Source organism: Malaclemys terrapin, chromosome 10, assembly GCF_027887155.1.
Source record: "Malaclemys terrapin pileata isolate rMalTer1 chromosome 10, rMalTer1.hap1, whole genome shotgun sequence".
In the NCBI taxonomy this organism is placed as follows: Eukaryota; Metazoa; Chordata; order Testudines; family Emydidae; genus Malaclemys; species Malaclemys terrapin.
The window spans coordinates 39,331,061-39,347,006 of record NC_071514.1 but is presented as its reverse complement, the minus strand read 5'-3'; the positions used below and the strand labels follow the sequence as shown (position 1 = coordinate 39,347,006).

Sequence of the window (15,946 nt, the reverse complement as noted above, 5' to 3'; positions counted from 1 at the left end):
ATTACATACAGATCACATTTCAGCCAGGTACAAAATAAGCAAGCTGTGGGCATGGACATAAGCTTCCTTTATTTGTAATGAAGACATCTACTCTGGATGGACATATGGAATGCAGCAGAGATTGTCAGTATAAGATAGAGTCCCACTTACTGTCCCTCCTCCCCTTTTACTAGACTGAACATATAACTCTATTACCAATTCTCTCTAAAAACTAGTTTTAAGAGCAGCAATACACAGTTTGAAGGCAAATAATGTCTTTGGTTTCCCCTCGCACTGTCTGTCCTTTGTTTTCACCCATTTTAACTTGTGACTTTGAAAAGGTATTTGTTAGATGAATAGATCTGGTCTAGTAAGACCGCTGAATTAATATTATTTTTGTGTTCAACAGTATCAAGTTGTTTGCTAGGAGTTATTTACAAGTATCCAGACAATTGCCAAGTATTAAAGGAAATGCTCACAAATCCCAACAGTTTTATGAATTTTCTTACAAGATAAGCATGTTTCACTATTCTCCTCTTTAAAATATTTCAGGGAGAAGGATACCATGTGATTTAGCTGACCAGCCACACAGCAGGTGACATTCCTCTCTGCAACACTTAAGTTCACACAAGCTTTCAAAATAAGACTTAAGTAGTGCATGGGTATTGAGCTAGCTCTCTGCCAAAAGATGCATTTCAGCCAGCACAAATAGATTGGAAATTTCACAAATGACTCTTAATCTGAAAATTATTCATCCCAGCCATTTAAGAGAAGGCTGGTTATGTTTCTCCTCAAAACCTTTAGACAACTGAGATGAGCCAATGAGATTAGAAATAATGGCTGCAAAAATGTGTTTTGTTTACAGGTTATACATCTGATTCTATATTCAATATATTTCACAGCCATAGCCAGCTGGTTACATATCAGAGATAATCTTAGGCTAAAGTCGCTTATTCTAAACTAAGACACACAAAAAAACCTGGGTGCCTGTCATAAAAAGACTACACCTCAGGGATGTTAAGGGAAGTTCAGCAGAGAACTCAAGATACTCAGTGTAAAACCTCTCAAGATCAGCTGCATGATCAAAGCATGTTGCCCGATTCTGTTGTTTCTACAGGTAAGAATGATGGAGTTGGCTAATTGAAGTGTCAGATGTCACTACAGGGCATGCTCCTCAGGGTATACTTGGCAGGCTTTGCCAATTTTTGAGTCATTTGTAATACAGTCTTTGAATGCCAATAGACAGCAGCAGATAGAGTACATTTACGTCAGAACCTCCACTATGTCAGTACAGATGCAAAGTCAACATGGCTTGTATTATCTTATGCTCTAGAGCATGTCAGCCTTCAAAGCAGTCTGGGTGGTAGTTTCCAAAAGCCAAAATATTGTGATGTTGTATTTCCCCTCCGTGTCCTAGCAATGAGAATCTGCAGCTCACCCAGATTTCTTCATTTCAAAGCGCTGTTTAATCTGGAAGTGCTCACACCTCTTGTGCTTCATGGTCAGTCCATACTGAGGTGTTATGTCTGCCTTCTCACCATCACATACGCTGAACTCCAGTTGCTGGAGCAGGGTGGTCAAGAAGAGGAAGACCTCCCACCTGCCAATGGACTCACCAATGCACTTCCTCTTCCCCAAGCCAAACATCATCACTTTCTCACTCTCTGCCCTGTTTACTTCAGTCCCTTCAGCATTGAGGAAACGCTCTGGGTTGAAGGTAGATGGATCTTTCCAAAGCTTCCTGAAATGGAAAGAGAAGACGGTAGTTGTACCATCATCTGAAGGATTACTAGCAAAGCAGGCATTTCAGCATGAATAGCATCAGAACAGACTCGTGTGAAACATGGCAATAGTTTTCAACCTCACATCCCACCACTTTTACTATTCATTCGTGCTCTTACTTTTAGCACTGCAACAACAAAATCCTCTGTGCCAAATTCAGCTCTGGTGTTGCTTACTTGAAAGTTTATGTAGTTACACCAGGGATGAATTTAACCCATTATGTTAGTGACCAAAGGCAATATAGTTTCAGCTGAGGGGAAAACAAGTCATTAATGGGCTCAAAATTTTTTTTTTAAATGATTTGAGGTTTCATAATTTGAAATTTTCCTGGGAAAACCAATTGAATATCAGACCATCCATAATGGACCTATCCATCACAAACCTATCCAGTTTTTTTTTTTAAACTCAGTTATACTTTTGGCCATCACAACATCCAATGGGAATGAGTTCCACAGGTTAGTTGTACGTTGTGTGAAAATGTACATCCACTTGTTGGTGTTAAACCTGCTGTCTATTCATTTCATTGGGAGACCCTTTGTTTTTGTGTTGCGTAAAAGGATAAACAACATTTCCCTATTCAGTTTCTCCACACCATTCATGATTTTATAGACCTGTCATATCCTCCCCCATTAACCATCTCTTTTCTAAGCAGAACTGCCTTAATCTTTTTAGTCTTTTCTGGTATGGAAGTCATTCCATACCCTTTTGTCATCTTTATTGCTCCTCTCTGAAGCTTTTCCAGTTCTACTATAGCCTTTTTGAGATGGGGCAACCACAAATGGACACAGTATTCAAGGAGTGAGTGCACCATGGATTTATACAGCAGCATTATGATATTTTCCATCTTATTTTTTATCCCTTCCTGAATAGTCTCTAACATACTGTTAGTCTTTTTGATCATTGCTGTGCATTGAATGGAAGTTTTCAGAGAACTATCTGTGGTGGCACCTAGATCTTTGTTTGGTGGTAACATCTAATTTGGGGGGGAGGGGAGATTTTCCCATATGCATTACTGTGCACTTATCAACGTTGGATTTTATTTGCCATTTTGTTGCCCACTCATCCAGTTTTGTGAGATACCTCTAACTCTTTGCATTCAGCTTTGGCTATATCTTGAATAATTTTGTATTGTCTGCAAAATTGCCACTTTGCCCCCTTTTCCAGAATAATATGTTGAATAGCACAAATCCCAGTAAAAATTCTTGGGTGACCTGCTGTTCACCTCTCCACTGTGAAAACTGACCAATTATTCCTACCCTTTCACCAGTTTCTGATCCTTGAGAGGACCTTCCCTCTTATCCCAAGGAAACTAAGTAGCCCTAAGTGCCTTTGATGAGGAACCTTCTCAAAAGCTCTGAAAATCCAAGGTTACAATATCGACTGGATCACCCTTATCCAAATGTTTGTTGAGTCCCTGAAAGAACTGTAAGATTGGTGAGGCATGGCTTTCCTTAAACTAGGTTAGTCTAGCAGGCCCAGTATGAACAATATTAGTTACTGTGGCATATGGGTATGGGGAAAGGCTCAAACATTAGTATCTAAAAGCCACATTGGTCCCAGTTCTCCTCTCACAAGGTTGAAAGTCAGAACTCTATTCGAATCCATGGAATTCTACTAGTGTAAGTGAAAAGAATAAGACCCATTGTTTACCAGTCATACAGTAAATCCTCAGTGAGATCGCTCCTCTCCCCCCCACCCCAACCAGAAACTTCAACCTGTTTACAGGGTTTCTATTGAAATAATTTCTGCAGCATATTCCCAATAATCCAGAACAGTCATTTAGGACTCATCTAGATTTGGCTTATTGATATAGAGGCATTGGAACAATTTTAGCACCAACCCATCTTATTTGGTCTGACTGAACTTACTCATCGTGATTGACTTGCCACTGGTTGACAAACACACAGAGGTCCTTCGGGATGAAGTAGCCATTCAGTACTGTGTCTCTCGTTGTGCTGAAAGAAACAGGGGTTGTCTTAAGTTTAAAAAGCTGCAAGGCCCCTTTCAGGTGAATCAAAGTGAGGTGACAGTTCTAGAGAAGTGTCCTGTTTTGTACATCTTATTTGCATTCCTCGGACTTGTGTTAGTTGATAGCCCATCCTTGTTTGTACTTGCAGAGTTAATTGTGAACATTTCTGGAAAATGGAGGAGAACTTCCAAACTCATGTTACTAGCAAAGAAAGTTCCTGTCACAGGAATTAAATGCCTGTTGAAGTGATCAGGTCACATGGTTTCTCCCAAGGAAGAGAAGAAAACATTAAGACACTATGCGATAGCTCTTAATGGCCCTGCATCAGGTGAATTGCAGGGTTTGAAGTGAAACTAACTCTACTTGGGATTCAGTAGCTTGCAATCAACAACCAGTGCAGCTACAAAGATACAAACCCCAACTAAAGCCACCCTTTGCATCAATACAGCCACATCAGTTGCTGGATTGGAGTTATTCCCATGTATAGGTACAGTCACAGGAAGGGTTTGAATAATTAATTCAAATGTGCTGCCAAGTATTTCCCCCCCATTCATCTTAAGGAGGGAGGGTGCCTTTTGCACTGTTCCCACAGAGGAGTATGGTTTACTTGGCTTCATATCGGGAGGTGGTTAAGGTGATAACAGGGTAAAGAATTTGGTGTTAGTCTGCACAGGAAGGGGGCTGAGTCAGAAGACCAGTCTCACCGAGCAGCACCAAAAAAAGGGCACAAACCAGCCTTGACAGTTACAGGACTTACCAGTGAGGAATGGTGAAGGGCAGGAAAGAGGAATGTCTGAACATCTCTAAGATAAAAGCTTCTGTATAAAGCAGCATGGGCCGGTCTGACAGTCTGGGTCTCCTCTCTCTGCCAATCGTCTGATCTACAGATTAGAGTGGAGGAAGAAGTTGTTTGGAACCCAGCCTTTGAGACACGGACCTTGAAACTGTATATAACAAAACATGAACCTACCTAATTCTTCATGAATCTTCTTCTGAATTTCTGGATATGTCACAAGATACATGAGACTCCAGGACAACGCAGTTGTCACAGTGTCAAAACCTGGACAGACACAAAGGAAAAGCATTTAGTCATCTTGTGAAGACAAGTCAAAGGAAATTTACACCCCCATGACTTTAGATTTTCATCATTTCTTGGCCAATTTTGCAAGTTGTTAATGTTAGTATCAGTGCACTTTTTTGGGTCAGCTCTGTAAGATTAATCAAAAATGTGGATGTGCCACAACTTAAACTCAAGGGTATTTGAACCCAAAATTTTAGTTCAGATCCATCTCTAGTAGCTTTATCATCCGAACTCTGGATTGTCAACACTAAACAGCAGTACACAACTGTCTCTTGAGAACTTGTTTCATGGTTACAGTTCCTACAAAGTTCTTCAGGGGACTGAATTGCCAAAGACTCTTGATTCAAGAACTTCTAAGCTTTCAGTTTGTAAAAATTTAACTGCTCTGCTCCTAACAGTAGCCAACGGAAGTATCCTTTATGCCTCAGAATGAGAGTCGCATGAATCAAAGGCCTGGAGATAAATTGGAACAGAAAAGTCTGGGATTGCTTTGGATTTGAATGCAAGTATTTTTACCAGCTCCAAAAAGGTCATTGACAATGTTGACAATCTTCTGATCAGAGAGTTGAATGTTGGCAGATTCATCCACTTTCTTCTCCTGACAATGCTCAATCAGGGAGTCGGTGATGTCTCGAATATTGTCCTGAAATAGGAAAGTCCATAGCTTGTAAAGGGCACCAAATTCCAAAACACTAAGGCAGTTAAACAAGAACAGTCCACTGCTGGAGGGAGGAAAGTCTAGTGCCTCGTTGCCACAGGTGTGTGAACTCCAAAGCATGATTACACTGCAGGTTCAGACATGCAAATAATCTTTTCTCCCCTGCAGTTATTAGCTAACAGATAATGCTATTTGTCCCAAGTTATGATAATAGAGAGGACTATATTGCTTCCTACAGCAGCTATGAAACTTAGATTAAAAAAAGAGTTATAATCAATTGAAAACATTTAATAGCAAAATATAGCAATCAATGCCTCTAAATAGTCTGTTTGTAAGAAGTAATTGGGTTTTAATTTGTAAGGTTTCGGTGGGAGAAATGCTATTTGGCTAGAGAGAAGAAGATGTTGCATGATCTCCACTACCTCTTCTCTAACCTCTGCTTCAACTGATATTTGTTTGTGAGCCAGAAATCAAAAGAGAAAAGACAACGAGCAGATAATGAAGGACAGAGCAGGAAAACGGATGCAAATGAATCACCTTCAAGCCTGTTACCTTATCAAAGCTGCTGTAGTGCTCCTTAACAATCTTCTGCACAAAGGAGTCAAACTTCTTATTGAGATCCTTGAAAATTTTCATGGCGCGGCTAGGGAGATACTGGAGCACTGGAATGAAATCTGCAGGGTTGCCAGAGGCAGCCACCTCCCCAAATTCATTGCTCAGGTTTACCATACTGAGCAGCTCCTGGTCATCATGGTTGTAACGCTTGCCAAAGCACATGGCACAGATTACATTGGTCACAGAGACCACCATGTACCGATAGGGGTCAAACCTCTTCTCTTCCTCCATCAGTTGCAGAAACTTTCTTACTAGGTAGTCAGCTTCTTTGGAGACATGCTCCTCGAGGAGGCAGGTGGACGAAGAGTTGGGGCTGGGCGAGACAGAAAAGGTCTTCAGGGCATTCTGGGCCAACTTCCTGCGAGCTCTCCACACCTCCCCTGAATCAGTGCTGAAGGTCAAGCTCTGGCCATCTCCAATATTGCGAAAGCTGTAGAGATCAGGGCGCCCCATGAAGACCTCCCCTTGCTTCACCAGGGCTTGTTTGATGGTGTCCAACCCACTCAGCACCAGCACAGGTCTGGTGCCGATCTGTATCTGCATCACATCTCCATACTTCTGGCTCATCTGAGTCAAGGTCAGGTGTGGATTGCTCCCCAGCTCCAGCACATTGCCAATCAAGGGGTAACCCCTTGGTCCTGAGAGCCTCTTCAGACCCTTGGGGATCTGCTGCCGGAAGGATCTGATGACCATGAACGTCAGACAGAAGACAGCCAAGGCAATAAGGATCTCGGTGACTGAGATAATGCCCTGGCTTCCCACCAGTGACATTGCAGCCTTCATCTTCAAGGGCCTAAGAACCCTAAAATTAAACAAAAGAAAGGTATGAGATAAAGTCCAGAAGGCATCTCAGGTTATAAGGCAGTGTTATCTGATGGTTACTTCATAAAGCTAGCAGTCAGGAAACCTTCATTCTAATCTTGGTTGGGGCACTTGCTTTATGACCTTACGCAAGTTACTTGGGGTTACATTATGATGCCCTGTACTCAGACTGAGTAATACTTTTCTGTGAGTTGTCCCATTGATTTTCCCACTTTGCAGTTGTGGGGTTTATTCAGTCACTGAGTTTGTGGACATCACTGCCTTTTAAACACCCCCACAAGATATATAAATGTACGTGCAGCAAAATAATCCCCTTGATCTTTACCAAAGAGGAGATAGGATAGGACATGTAAGTGTTGCTTTCTAAACATTATGTGCTACATGTTGTACAGTCAGGTTCCCAGAGACAGTGCTTTTGTAGCTTCACCAAGTCAGTGGCATTGAAACAATTTTTATAGTGGGGGGGGTGCTGAAAGCCACTGAACAAAACGGTAAGCCCTGTATATGATGGAAATTACTTCAAGCCAAAGGGTTCTGCTGCCCCCCCCCCAAGTTCCAGCACCTCTGCACTAAGTGACAATATTCATTGCCTTAACTCTAATTTACACAGTGTTCTTATCAAGATGCAGTTGCAAATTTCATTGCAACATCTATTTCCCAGAGACTATTTCTACTTGAACCACATTACTTTAAATGACCATAGTGAAAAAACTTGCCACTGATTTTATTCCTAAATGATCCCAGGACCAGAGATCTTGCTCCTTTCATCCCAAGAGTTATAATACCTTACATTTATATAGAAGCCTTTAAAAGGATCCTAAAACATTTTACATACTACATGCCTATGACAGTGTGCCATTAAACAGTTATAAACAGAGCTTGTTGTAAGCTAGCTCCCTGGTCGCTAGGTTATGTCTACACAGGGCTAAAAGCTGCAGCTGGTCCAGGTCAGCTGACTTGGACTCAGGCTTGTGGGGCTAAAACATGCTGTGTAGACATTCAGACTCGGGCTAGAGACTGACCTTTGGGATCATCCACCCTTGAAGGGTCCCAGAGCTCAGACTCCAGCCTGAACCCAAACATCTACACAGCAAGTTTCTAGCTCTGGAACCAGAGCCCTGAGAACCTGAGTCAGCTGAGCCAGGCCACCTGTGGGTTTTCTATCCCTATGTAGACAAACCCTTAGATAGAGCACCCAGCGTACGGGCTGTAGAGTAGGAGGGAGTTAGGTAGTTTGAGCAGGTTTGGAAGGTTAGAAGAGATCGCTTGGATCTGTAGAGAACCTGATGAGTTGATGAGTTATCATCAGCTGGATAGCCGGGAGAAGAAGGCAAGCCGTATACAAGACTGAACCAGGGCGCAGGAGGGGGAATCCTAGCTGCTGCTATATTCAGTTGGTGTTACACTTGGCACACAAGGGAGAAATACAGATGCTCTGATGGATTATGTATGCTGTTTAATTCACCCTGGCAGGGTTTCCAGGAACTGAATGGGGACCTGCTTACAGGGCCAAATTCTCCTCATCTTATTCATATGGTTAGTGAGTCCTATTGATTTTCTAGGGGTCACCAGCCCTGTAGCATTCCACCCCAGCTCATCTAAAGAATGCATGCAGGGTTTTCCTTAGAATAGCCAAGAAGAACTTCATTGCTGAAATGTTGCCATTTCTGGAGTGGAACATCATGGTTCCCTAAAAGGCTGTGGCAGCATTATACCAGCATTTACTAGGGGAATGAAGAGAAGGTGCCTTAATGACTTGGAGCTACCAAGGGGAAATTCTGGGGTATAGAAGGTAGTTACCCAAGTTAAAATTTGGCCCTAACACTGGGTCTGCTGGCTCTAGTCTTGCTGAGAGTATCACAGGATGCAGGACTTTAGTGTTTGATCTCAGTTTAAGATCACCAGGAATATGCACATGTAGAAGGGAGAGATGGGGCTATCAAGATCTCTGTAAAATTCTTAGTATGACCACACCACATTTCTTTATGCCGGGAGGTGTGGGGGGGAGTGCAATCTAAAGGCAAAGCCTAGTTCAGCTTTAGTCAAGAGTCTCCGTTATAACTAGTGTGTGCCTCTCTCCAGAAGGGTCTATTGAATGAGCAGCAGTCTCTCTATTTACAGCACCAGTACATAGTAGCGCACAGATTAGACACCGATTCCTTTCATGTGTTTGTTTCTGACACACTAGATCTTATCAGTTCCAAAGAGCACAGTATGGTTGTTAGTGTCACTATTCACCCATTAAAGATTGACATAGGGGAGGGAGTGCCTCTCATTTCCACGAAGGGAGAGATATAAGCTAGTGAGTGAGGAAATCAGTCCAGATTTTTCCATCTCCTAGTTGACACTGAAGGAAGAGAGTCTGCTCATTCACTGAGAACAAGGAGATGATGTGTAGACTCTTTAAAAGGGGTCAGTTCTCCTGGGTGGGGGGTGCTTTTTTTAAGTCACCAGGAAACCCAGACTGGACTTTTGTGCCCATCACTGAATGGACATTTGCTTATTTCATGCAAAAACAGGAACAGTCTTCCTAATTATTTAGTGAAAGGAAATTATTAGAGACTAGGAAAACATTAAGCGGTGGATTTTCACCCTTACAAGGAAGCCAGACAATTCCCAAGGAAGACACCGCTTCCCTGCAGAAGCGAGGCACAGTGGGCAGAGGTGGATCTGAAAATAAGGGTATCTCATAAGATGTCCTCCTTTCTAAATGTCCTATCTTTGGGGACACTTAAATCAGACCATCTGAATTGATCTAAAGCAAATTTGTGGGGTTTAGAACAGTTTTGCCAGACACTATTTACTTCCCTTTGTCTACATTTCTTGTTCCTTCTATAGAAGATGTCTAGGTTTTGAGTCATCCCCCCCAACAAGCATCCTATATTGCCTACTCATCCAAATCTTAAGGAAGAGAGGTCAGAGCCTTAATATGGGAACCCTTTGGAAAACTCCTATTGTACACCCACACATACAAACCCAGCTTGGCTAGAGTGCTCTTAACTGATGAGATTCCCATCCAGACAAATAAGTCAGTGGCAGAAGATTTAGGGCTCCATCCTTTTGCTGTTGAATGGAAGTTTTGCTAATAATTTTGACAGGAGCAAGACCTGGCCCTTAATTATTGCCAAAGATATATCCGTGCAGGATGTTGGAGATGACTGTTTGCATGACTTCTTGCTTGTGAATGTGGGAGACAGAGTTATAACTGACCCCATGGTATTTCATCTGCAAGCTACATGCTCAGGGGGATAGGGTATCATTCCAGCTATTAGGTTCCACTCTGATTTTCTGCAAACAGTTTTTAGCTTGACCTGATAATGCATCACACGATAGCTCAGGACTCCAGGTAATTTGAGCGCCTAAGAAGTTCTATCACTAGTGGGGGAGCGGGGAAGACTTTTCTACATTATATGTGCAAAGCCACCAGACAGACACATTTATCAGCCCACCCCCCACCCCCCCGCGTTTACACTGCGGCTGGATCTGCAGAGAAGCACTGCAGAGACGGGGAACGGGGGAAAGCAGCCTGCGGTACCTGTGCGTCCCAGCTTGCCGTGGAGACCTCTTCTAAGGAGTCGGGTGCTCCTGGGTGCAGCTTGGAGATGCCCGTGGTCTGCGGCTTGTGTGTGTGTGGGGAGATACAAGGTGCTCCTCCCCAGCAACTTGACTGAAGTGACACTTTCTGCCAGCTTTATATGCGCCTCCTTGCACCCTGATTGGCCGAGCATCCTCCCGTCACGTGACAAAAGTGTGCACAAATCTTCCAACTGCAAAGTAATGACTAGCAGCTCCATCCCCATCATAACAACCGCTGCGGTTTGCAATGGACAGGATCCCTGGAGAGCGCCAGGGATTCGCTCTGAGCAGCAGCACAGACAGATGTCAGTGCAGTGCCAGAAGCAGGGGCTCTCCAGCGCTGAGGCCGCTGCGCCTGCTGGAGGAAGCGCGGGAGAAGGGGAGGTTGGCTCAGTCCATGCAAGAGCGCGACTCCTCCATCCTGCTTCTGGAAACCCGAATCCCCGGGTCTCGGCTGTTGCTCGTCCTTGAGCTCATTAGCGCTGGGGAGTCTTTATTGGCAGAGGGGGAGGAGGTCGGGTCAGGTGGGCATCTCTGTGCCCGGAGTCGTGAGGGCTTCAGGAGCTCCGCTCAGAGTGTTTCCGAGAATGCTGAATGCGCCTGGTGGCTTTGGTGCGCAAAATACCCAACCAGTCCTACCCCTCCACCCCAACAACCCTGTACAGCAACACATCAGTATCCAGGGCAGAGGCTGGCGCCAGCGGTGCCCGACAGCTTCTATTGCCCGGCGCAGTCCTGGGGGATGGGGGGGAGTCACTAGCCTAACCCCCCAGCCCCCCATGGCGCGGGGGTGCCATTCCAGCGGCTGTCACTGTGATCAACTTCTGGTGAAAGAGACAAGCTTTGGAGTTTACACAGAGCTCTTCTTCGGGCGATCTCTGTGCAGACACCCTTCCCCTTAGCGCAAACAGCTTAGCGCTTCGCTTCTCGTCCTCCCCCGCCAGTGGCCCCAGAAGTGTCCTCCTCTCCTGAAGTTACTGACCGTCTGCTCTGCTCCAAGGGACATTCTCCCGACAGGGCATTGGCCCCCAGTGAATAGGAGAAACCTCATTGTTCTTTGATTTCTCTCGGAAGGGGCCAAATATTCATACCATTGCAACTGTAAAGAGAATTGACCCGCGTTGCCTTTGCGGAGCGCGGAGGGTGTTGAGCAGAAAGCCGACGTGAAAATGCCTTTTATTATTAGAAAAGCGGGGGCCTGATAGCCAGGCCAAAGGATTCCTAAAATCCCGAGGGCTGGGGCATACCCACTAATTAGCCACTGAGCCGATTAGGGGCAGAGGCAGAGCCACATCCCGTGTGTTTCTATAGCGTCTGTAACATGCCCAGGCGAAGACAGTAACCTTGGGAAGTAGGGTTCGTACTTGGAAAGTTTCATAGCGGGGGTATGGAAGGAAAGTCCCATTTACACACCTTCCCCCACCCCTCCATCTCACCCTGGAGGGGACCCGCTGCTCTGTTCCTCTTTCGTTTGCCCCAGGCACTGCTCCATTTCATCCCAGGGCTGCGGAGTAGGGGTGTCATCCCTGATCACTGGGGAGCAAAGTTTTCCTGGCCCTGGAGCGAGGGTTCCGGGGAGTTGGGGGCCGGGGAAAGAGGGGCCGGATTGTGCGCCCAACGCAGGGGGTTAACGTTGTTCAGGCAGCAGCTTTCTGCCCCTGAGCCGGGCGAAGTTAAAGATTGGTGAGGTTCGCGTGAGAAGCGCTTTGGCTCCGTTTCACCACTTTCCCCGGGCAAACAAGCCGGGAGAGATTGGGGAGCATTAGGGGAGGGGGAGCTGCAGGGGGATGAGGCGGTGGAGCAGGGGGAGGGGAGGTCACTGTTCCAAAGGCACCTTTTGCAACGTGGCAGGAGGGAGCAAGGGCAGATTAGCAGGAGCAGGGGACTGCACGAATGGGCAACCTGTGGGAAGCCCCCGATCCTCACGGAAAGCTCCCAGCAGCCACAGCAGCTCTGATCACGCGTGGGGGGGGGGAGAGGAGATGACAGCACAGCCAGGTGCTGCTTCCACAGTAGCCAGGTCTCTCTTAATTTGCAGTTAAATCGAGTGGGCAATGAAAGAGAGACAACGTACAGTAGGCGCGTCTGCAATATCGTCAGCTAATGCAGGGTCCGATCCGGGTCCCCCTGAAGTCATTGGGTAAAAACACCCCGCGGGAGGCAGGATCGGGCCCACGGAGTATTCACTCCAATAGGTTCAGCCGAAGTCCCGGCACCAAACCGGTTACAGAGGGGGAGAGGCTGGAGGGTGGCGGATGCGCTGCGCTAATGGAAAGTAACCTGGCTGGCTCCCTTGAGAACCTAGTCCTGCTCCCTTTTAAGTCGATTGCAAAACTCCCTTGACTTTCCTTGGGAGCAGGATCGGGCCCCTGGGCAGCAGGGCTGGAGTCCTGCCCCCCTGACGGGTGCGGGTAGCCTGCAGGGAGGGAGGAGCTGCCTTGCCTCGCTCCCTATCCCCCCCGGGTTGTGCTGGGGAGGGGACAAGGGGGCAGCCTTCTGATGCAGCCACTGAGCTCCGGGGGATCGCGTGAGAAGGGGCCTCGAATAATTAAACTCTCCGGACAAACCTGTAACGCCCTGGTCACTCAGTCACGCTATGGGAGGACTCTTAAAGGGACAGCGCCCTGTTACAGTGTGTTCTTTATTCTCCCCAGCTGTTTGTCCATGGATGGCTTTGGGGCAGGATGCTGGAGGGGGCGGGAAGGGGGAGGGTTGTAAACAGCTAACGCATGTTCGCATGCAGAGCCAGGTGCTCACAAGAAAACAGCGGCGGAGGGGGGGGGGGGTGTTTACAGTCCCTGTGTATCAATATCCTGTCAACACCCCTTGAGCTAATTTCCCGCACGCAGGCACCTGCCAAATCACACTCCAGCCTCGACCCTTGATGGGGAACAATTACCCAACGCCCAAACTGCCGCTTAGCATGCAAGGAGCATATAACCTGATGCCAGTGCTGATAGCCGCCACGCCACCCCCTGGGGGCTCGCTGGCTGTGCGAGGGCTGAGACATAGGCAGGCTGCAGCAGAACGAGCTCGGGCACCCTCTCCGGGCACTGCAGGAGCCCTCCAGGGCTGCAGAGTCGGTAAGGCAGAAAGGCCCAGCAGAAGCGTTTGTTTCTTGAAGAGACAGGCGCAGGGTCTCAGGCTGAAGACTGGCTCAGGGTGAGGGTGTGTTCAGGTGCGTGAGGCTCTGCTGAAGGTGCCTGGCACGCAAGGCTGATTCTTTGAACTTGTCCTCATTAACCCCGGCAGCCAGGAGCCACTCAGCTCTGTCTGGGCTTGGCAGAAGCTGTGAGTTGCAGCTAGCAGGAGGGAGCTGCTGATACTTCTTTGGAGTGGAATTAGGGCCGTGTGGGGGCAGTTTATCTCATTCCCCCCAAGACCCATATAAACTAGTGCTCTCCCACCCTGGAGAGCTGACAGTCCTGGCTAATCAGTCTGTGGCCTTCAGAAACCGTGTCTCCTCCAGCAGCAGTTCTCAACCAGGAGTCGGGGCCCCTGTGGGGTGGGGGCAGCAAGCAGGTTTCAGGGCATCCGCCAAGCACGGCGGGTGTTAGACTTGCTAGGGCCCAAGGCAGAAAGCCTAAGCCCTGGTGCTGAAGCCTGGGGCCCCACCACTGCCACCCTGGGCTGAAGCTGAAGCCTAAGCAACTTAGCTTCATAGGGCCTCTGTGGCATGGGACCCCAGGCAATTGTCCTGCTTGCTACTCCCCCACACCCCAGCCCTGGCTTTTATATGCAGAAAAACAGTTGTGGCACAGGTGGGCCATGGAGTTTTGATGGTGGGGGGAGGACCTCAGAAAGAAAAAGATTGAGAATCCCTGTCCTCCAACACTTTACCTCCTGCAGAAGGTTCGTTCTGCAGAATAAGTGTCATTAATTCAAAGCATAGCTCTGACTGGCCTTGTGAGTAGTTAAAAACTACACAAAGTTACACGTGCAGACATCACCACCTGAAAACTCTCACACTGATGCCTATCTTTGTTCAGCGCCAGTGTGTTCATCTCAGCCATTTCACACCTGCATGAATCACAATTTATTTGTACAGGGACAACAGTTTGGAACAGGTATGGAAACAAGATCTCCGATTCAAAGAGCTTTACTGTCTAAATGCAGCAACCCCAACAAATCTTTTTAGCTAACAAGACGCACAGATATTTGTGCCTGTACAAGTGACTTCATCTGCCATCGGTTACTATGACTACCATGGAGTGTAATAACTATCTTATATATTGGCCATGAATCCCATATTTGAATAACATTACATTTAGAATACTGACACACAACAATTTATGTAACTATACAGACATATTACTACTAAATGCAGGAAGTAAGTGCATAGTAGAATTTGAGTTTCAAACACACACGTCAGGCAGAACACAGCCATGTAACCTTATCTGATCACCTTGATCCCAGGAGGCAGAATACAGTAAAAGACAACGAATGCCCCAAAACAAAAAAGGAGAGAGATGTACTTTCTAAAATGCAATCTACAATCCATTCTTTTGTTACATGTACGATGCATATCAAATTGAGCATTTAGAAGTTACAGCTGCAATTGACTTGAGGGCTAAGGCCTAGATCTGTCTTTAAAAACCATGTAAGCATTGGCTGAGCAAATGGATGCATTTTTGGGTCAGTTAATCCAAGCAGGATTCGGAAGTGGCTCATATTTTTCCCAAACAGACTGATCTATTTGTTATAATACAGCTGAAAGTACTAAATCTGGTTTTCAAACATGGTTATAGCTGGGGTGATTTAAGTATCTATTGTGGCCAGGGAATTATTTTAAACAAACACATTGGACCCAAACATGGTCTTAACAAGTCTTAACATGGTTCTAACTCAATTTGGTATGATTTACTTCAACCACAAGTTGTTGGCCTAGAAGCAGGAACCACTAGAGGATGTTCTATGGTCTGTATCAAACAGGAGGTCATAATTGTCCCTTCTGGCCTTAAAATGTATGAACACATTGTAACCCTATTGAATGTGAAGGCCCTAAAATCTTGTGTGCACATGGTTGCAAACCTCGGGTAGTTACAGTGCAAGCTCTAATGTGCACAGGGTCTCTTCAGTCTTTTCCCCCTTTTGACTTAAAATTAACTTCATTCCTGAAAAGAAACCAGCAAGTGAACATAAAGGCTGGTAAAACAGGTAGAAGAAGCTGCTTTGCTCCATTTCCATTCTGGTTCACTGGCTTCTGGAGCTGAGTTTGGTTTTGTCTGTTTCTCTTATGTCATTCATTTGTAAAGTCACACAAGCAATTAGTAACAGAAGAACTGATTATATGTATGTGCTGGGTTTCTCTCAGGGCTGGCTCCAGGCACCAGCTTGGCAAGCAAGTGCTTGGGGTGGCCTCTCTGGAGAGGGGCGGCACGTCCAGCTATTCGGTGGCAATTTGGCGGACGGTCCCTCACTCCCGCTCGGAGCAAAGGACCTCCCGCCGAATTACCGCCGCAGA

At 46.2% G+C, this 15,946-nt stretch overlaps 1 protein-coding gene across 2 annotated transcripts; it reads right to left on the bottom strand.

The window, feature by feature from the left end:
- Positions 1 to 725: 725 nt before the first annotated feature.
- LOC128844593 (cytochrome P450 1A5-like) lies at positions 726 to 10,709 on the bottom strand. 2 transcript variants are annotated; one of them, XM_054042468.1, is made up of 8 exons: positions 10,437 to 10,709; positions 8,056 to 8,066; positions 6,022 to 6,886; positions 5,328 to 5,454; positions 4,701 to 4,790; positions 4,488 to 4,611; positions 3,630 to 3,716; positions 726 to 1,720 (listed from the first exon to the last, which is right to left on the bottom strand). In XM_054042468.1, the coding sequence occupies exons 1-8, from the start codon at positions 10,707 to 10,709 to the stop codon at positions 1,414 to 1,416; spliced, it is 1,884 nt and encodes a 627-aa protein (XP_053898443.1). In that variant the 3' UTR covers positions 726 to 1,413. The 2 variants fall into 2 exon arrangements, with proteins under 2 accessions (XP_053898443.1, XP_053898444.1); XM_054042469.1 differs by lacking the exon at positions 8,056 to 8,066 and having other exon boundaries at positions 10,442 to 10,525.
- Between the last annotated feature and the right edge of the window lie 5,237 nt (positions 10,710 to 15,946).

What these genes read in the sequence shown, in the direction of transcription:
- LOC128844593 (XM_054042468.1), bottom strand. Translation starts at nt 10,709, where the DNA reads ATGATGGGGATGGAGCTGCTAGTCATTACTTTGCAGTTGGAAGATTTG. An exon ending in ACTACAGCAGCTTTGATAAG is followed by an intron (nt 5,455 to 6,021) that starts GTAACAGGCTTG and finishes TTCCTATTTCAG; the next exon opens with GACAATATTCGAGACATCAC. An exon ending in TGGCAAGTCAATCACGATGA is followed by an intron (nt 1,721 to 3,629) that starts GTAAGTTCAGTC and finishes TTTCCATTTCAG; the next exon opens with GAAGCTTTGGAAAGATCCAT.